The sequence below is a fragment of the Fulmarus glacialis genome, unplaced genomic scaffold (genome assembly GCF_000690835.1).
Source record: "Fulmarus glacialis isolate BGI_N327 unplaced genomic scaffold, ASM69083v1 scaffold4822, whole genome shotgun sequence".
In the NCBI taxonomy this organism is placed as follows: domain Eukaryota; kingdom Metazoa; phylum Chordata; class Aves; order Procellariiformes; family Procellariidae; genus Fulmarus; species Fulmarus glacialis.
In genome coordinates this window covers 249-6,058 of record NW_009199648.1, presented here as the reverse complement: position 1 = coordinate 6,058, position 5,810 = coordinate 249, and the positions used below count along the sequence as shown (strand labels likewise).

At 37.6% G+C, this 5,810-nt stretch overlaps 1 protein-coding gene across 1 annotated transcript in view; it reads right to left on the bottom strand.

Moving 5' to 3' along the window:
* The window catches only part of LOC104073509 (mucin-6), a gene marked incomplete at both ends in the record, with an annotated part of 10,156 nt that extends 4,800 nt beyond the window's left edge, over positions 1–5,356 (bottom strand). The window contains 6 exons of the mRNA XM_009573319.1: positions 1,297–1,407; positions 1,882–2,023; positions 2,763–2,914; positions 3,698–3,807; positions 3,913–3,965; positions 5,107–5,356. Coding sequence (XP_009571614.1) covers positions 1,297–1,407; positions 1,882–2,023; positions 2,763–2,914; positions 3,698–3,807; positions 3,913–3,965; positions 5,107–5,356 — 818 coding nt within the window. The remainder of the gene's footprint in view (positions 1–1,296; positions 1,408–1,881; positions 2,024–2,762; positions 2,915–3,697; positions 3,808–3,912; positions 3,966–5,106) is intronic.
* Between the last annotated feature and the right edge of the window lie 454 nt (positions 5,357–5,810).

Genomic DNA, 5,810 nt, shown 5'->3' with positions numbered 1-5,810 from the left:
CTAGATATAAGGAAGAAATCTTTTACAATGAGGGTGGTGAAACACTGGCACAAGTTGCCCAGAGAGGTGGTAGATGCCCCATCCCTGGAGACATTCAAGGTCAGGCTGAATGGCGCTTTGAGCAACCTGATTTAGTTGAAGATGTCCCTGCTCAGTGCAGGGGGATTGGACTGGATGGTCCCTTCCAACCCAAACCATTTTATGATTCTGTTCTATTCTATGATTCTATTTTACAGGCTTTTTTACCCTCTTCGAATTATTTTGTATGGATATGCAAATCTTCATGGGAAGCAAAAATATTTGTCATTGTTCAACCCTCACTGTTAGGTGTGCTAGCACTCTGACTGCATTTGGTGGAAATAATATCATCATCTACATGCAGCCAGCAGAGTAGAGGAAGTATGTTTTCATGTATTCCTAAGAATAATCAAAAAGTTACAGAGAAAATAGCTCTCTGTCTTGAGCTCTTTTACTATCTCCCAGTCTCATGTGTACTCTTACAACTTTACTCCTGCCATACTACAGTGTTTCAGTGTCTAGATAATGAACAGAAAGATTTGGCTGGAGCATGCATTTATGAAACTGGATCCTAAGTAAACAAATTTTTTCACCACAGTAGTAACGAGCTGAAACTGCCGGTATTTAGTCAGTAATGTGGCAAATGTGTACTGCTTGTAGTGACTCTTCCTTTGGATAAAATTTCATCTGTCCATATTCTGCTCTCTGTCAGATAATGAAGGACTCTAAGATGATCTGATACCACTGGGCATTACTGTCCCATAGAACTGAGAACAGTAAAACTTACCCAATTCTGGAAGCTGTCACACAGCAGTGGAAATGAGGATAACTGCGCATTGCAGTAGATTCACGGATATATCTCAGGTAAGATCTGGATATATTTTGAATTGCAGATATTACCTGGACTTACAGAAATTTGGAGAGATTTTGCTCATCATCCATGATGAGAATTCCTCAATTTTATACTATTGTTTTCCTGAGTTTGGCGGGGGCAGGAGGTGGGAAATCAGTATCTTTTGACCGAGCAATTCACTGCTGAGTCAGTAAAGTTCAAAATTTTATGGCTTCTAGGTAGGCAAGAAGTTTGGGGACTGAAACATTGACATGAGAATTGAAAAAACCTGATGGCAATTCCTACTATAACTGAAGCTCTAGTTTTAGCACACAATTTCACTTACAAGACATCACTTCAAAGACACAGACAAAGCTTCCAAAAGGGAAGCAAATATGGGCTTAATATAGCTATTCAACTGGGTAACAACAGAGTGAAGATCTTACCCCAAGGTAAATGCTGATGGATCTGGAGCATGTAACCCCTGATTTCCCACAGATGACATTCTCAGTAACAATTTTGAAAGAGGAAACAGGTCTATTAACACTGCAGCCATCCTAAAAAAACCAAAACAAACCACAAAAAGCACAAAACCACAATAGACTCTGTGTATGGAGTCTTCCAACTTAAAACGTAAAAGCATGAAGAAGTAAAGAAAGCTTAAACATGTCATAACTCTGATTCTGCCTGTTTTGGGAGGTAATCACCTCTGATTTGGTAGTCAAACTGACATCACTTCCCTAAAAGAAGTTGGCTGGTACAGAATACATACGTATCAATGACTATTTAAACATGTTATTAAATCTAAAATTGGTTGCAATTGCATGAAAAAACTGTGTTTTGAGAAGTAAAGTCTTTTCATCTTGGGTATTGAAATAAGCAGAAAATATAAAAATACATTAAGTATTTATAAAGATTCAAAGTGCTCTATTGGTTATAGATGCATCCTAGGATATTTTCATTAGCTATTTAAATCAAGCTGTTTCTTGATGCTAAGATACTGCCAAAATAAGCAGTAAGAGGCAGATTACCATAGCTAATATGTATTCACAGTTGCCATCAAACACAAAACGCTGTCCGTCAAAAGTGGTGATGTGGCCTTCTCCATACAGATTGCATGTTGAGGAACACTTTGATTTCTGAACACATTTCCATTTGCCTTTTGTGCAAGTGCTGCGAGTGAGAAGAGAAACCATACTCAGATTTCAAAGAAATGCCACCTTAACCTGCTTCTTTTCATATGCATGCACTTTTATAGATAAGATGTTCATTTAATTGACTTGTGTACACTGTGACCATCTACAATTAATATAAGAACTACAACTAAAAGTTATAGACTGCCTAGAAAATTAATTCATAATAAAGAAAAAATCTTAAGTAATTTTTGCTTTTTTTTTTTTCATGAAAGAAAGAATATAAAACTCATTTATTTTTGCTCTTAATGAGAACAGATGTCACTGTTCTGTGTAGTTTGGGTGGTGGTGGTTTTTTAATAATAGATTAGTAACTGGAAAGGGAGTAAAGTACTTTGAGAATGCTGCTAAGGAGATGGAAACAATCTTTTGGGGGGGGTTGCTTTTATCTACAGAAAAGAAGGAAGATTGTGCCCTCACCTTTATTTAGGTGGAGTTATTAATCCTTGACCTTATGCAGTCTACAGTTACAGGCCCTACTGGATGCCCTTATTCCTGGATATGCATATGGCAGAAATTATGCCTGGAGCCAGTACCATGACTGTTTTATCTATACATATATAGTCAAATGTTAAGCTTTTCTTTATCACCTCTGTGCTTTGTCACTTCCATTCAGCTGTTGCCATTTCCTACTCTCCTGTCAACTAAACGCTTTTGTTATGTAGTTGTACAGTTCAGTAAGACAGAGGTTCTGCAATGGAAAACTGTGTGATTCTTACCAGATCTCGCATTCGGTTTGGATCTGTTCACCTTTTCCATAAGCAAGACCACCGTATTCACATGGACATTCATCAGCTGGAACACACCTGCCATCGAGATTTTCATATAGCCCATCAGCACAGACACAGCCTGATTCACATTTAGTGGGTATCTGGTAAGGAACAACAGATTGCGAAATGAAAAGAAACGTGAGATGCATTTTATCTTGTATGTGAATGGTGTCAAGAGTGAACCTGTGCTAACTTCTAGTTTTGACTTGTTTTCAGTTTTATGATCTTCCTTGTACTAATATACTAGTCAATTGAACTAGGTTCACTGAAATTGTAAGATATACCTGTTGTGTGAGATATCAAACATACCTGAAGACTCTGAAAAATTTATCTTTCATTGCTATCAATCTTTCAGACAGAGTACAACAGAAGTTTCTTTATATCAAGGAAGCTTATTAAAATTCTTCCAATTCGTCTGTTTCCTTAATATAAAGGCATAAGAAAAACCTATCAGGACAGACCAGAAGTCCACCTAGCCTAGGTCTCCTGCATCCCGTGACCATCTGCAGAAGATAGGTGAGAAAGAATAGAACCAGAAGCATAAACCACATGTTCTATCAGTTTCCAATGCCATGCAGCTTATGGAGTACCTGAGCCACAGGTGATAACCACGTAGTTAAGAATTCTTAATGGATTTTTATTCTATTAATTTAATAGAATTTAATTCATTAATTCATGCAATTTAATTCCTTTAATCACTTCTTGAATATATGTAAATTTTTAGTGTCCACAGTCTGTGGAAAGAAGTCTGATGTTTAACTGTATCATGTTAGAAGAAATATCTCCTTTCATTTCACTAGAAGGAATGTAGTCAAGTTCTAAGTAACAACTAGAACATTCTTCCTCTCTCAAGAGGATAAATATCCCAGAGCTGTGAAACTCACACATTCAATTCCAGTAGCCAGCATCTGACAAGTAGGGGCACATGCAGCTCCATACTTGTTTTCTAAACTGTCAGAACATGATACATATTTCTTAGGAGCTTTGCAGCTTTCTAGGAAAAAGGAAGAAAAACAAACATTGGAGAGACTGTGAAGCAGCAATTTTACAACATAGGGGAAAAGAATATGTTTCTAAGTAAACCGTATCAGACCCATACCTGCAGGATTTTGAGGTTTGCCTGTGCAACTTAGCCTCCCATTAATGCAGTAGCTAGGGGGGGAAAAAAAAAGGAATGTCAATGAAATTCTCTCCTAAGAAAGAAATTTTAATTTTTTACAAAATGGCTTCATGTTTCTCACTATTAGAAATGTTTCATTTATGTTACTAACTCCTCCCCATCCTTCAAAATGGAACGTGAGTCAACTTGCCTCTATTTACTTTTTGTATTATACAGTAACATCAGTTTTGAAAGTGAATAGTAAGCCATTCACTACTATGATGGCCTATCAAGTAATTCTTGAGGTTTGTATATAGCTGTCCAGATGCTGTTGACAAAATCTCCTACTAGGAATAATCAGATCTTACCTATTATTTTCTGATTTTTTCCCTAGTATTTCTAAGCTTAAGGTAAGTCAAATGCTTTTTCGTTTAAGAATCTTTGTATTTTAGGAAAGGGCAAAAAAGATGTCTTAAAAAATAAACCTTTGCTATTAAAAGTGAAAGAGACTGTACTGGTTTTGGCTGGAATGGTGTTAATTTTCTTCGTAGCAGCTTGATGGTGCTAAGTTTTGGATTTGTGAACCAAAACAGTGTTGATAACACGATGTTGTTTTAGCTACTGCTGAACAGTGTCAAGGCCGTTTCTGCTTCTCACGCTGCCCCGCCAGCAAGTCAGCTGGGGGTGCACAAGAAACTGGAAGGGGACGCAGCCAGGACAGCTGACCTGAACTGACCAGAGAGATATTCCATACTATACAACATCATGCTCAGCAATAAAAGCTCAGGTAAAGGAGGAAGAAGGAGGGATGTTTGGAGTTATGGTGCTTGTCTTCCCAAGTAACCATTATGCATGACAAAGTCATGCTTTCCTGGAAATGTCTAAACATTTGCCTGCTGATGGGAAGTAGTGAATTAATTCCTTTCTTAGCTTCGATTGCGCATGCCACTTTGCTTATTAAGTAAGCTTATTTTTGCTTATTAATAATAAAGAAAGTTATTAAACTGTCTTTATCTCAACCCACAAATTTTCTTGCTTTTGCCCTTCTGATTCTTGTCTGCATCCAGCTGAAGTGGAGGGAGCAAGCGGCTGAGTGGTGCTTAGCTGCTTACTGCCGTTAACCCTCAACAGAGACACATGAAGACACCTTGTCTCCATTCTCAGTTTGTTAATCTTTACACTTGACACGCTTACCAGGTAATCCCACCAGTTATTGTTGACTGGTCAGGCAAGATGTACTTTCTATCTTCTAAATAGCAGGGACAATGAGATTTATGAACACACTCATTCTTGTGGTTCAAGTACATTCCTTTAGGACAATGGCAGCCTTCAATAGGAATGTCAGTTGGATGACATTCCAGGGCTCGGTTGGAGAGTGACAAGCATGTCCTGTCACATGCCTGAGTGTTGTAGCTGAATGTTTGATTGCCAGTACAAGTAATGGCTGTAAAACAAAACAAGAGTATATGTTAAACTTCATTTACTTATCCTCTTCCTTGTGAAAGATAACTCTGCTCATAATGTGCTGCATATATTGTGCCAACAGCTTCAATGCTTAATGATTCCTATTGCATCTCTTCCTGTGGATGTGGAGCTCTAGCAAAAAATATTGCAGACCAGGGCTTACCACCAACCAGGTAGCTGTTTGGAAGTTTTATGAAGGTTAAATATCTTATTGCTTCTTTGTGTATCTTGGAATAAAATAATGCAAAGAGAAGCTTTGCAGAAATACCAATGTATTTTTGAGTAACTGTGAAACCTGTGCCTATGTCTAAGTTGCATAATAGCAAAATCACTTCTGCAACCAGAGTTTTTCTTAGTTCTTTCTCATCTTACAGTACAGTATATCTTTATTTATCTGTCTATTCCATCACTTAATTATCAAGTCCTGGAAGCAT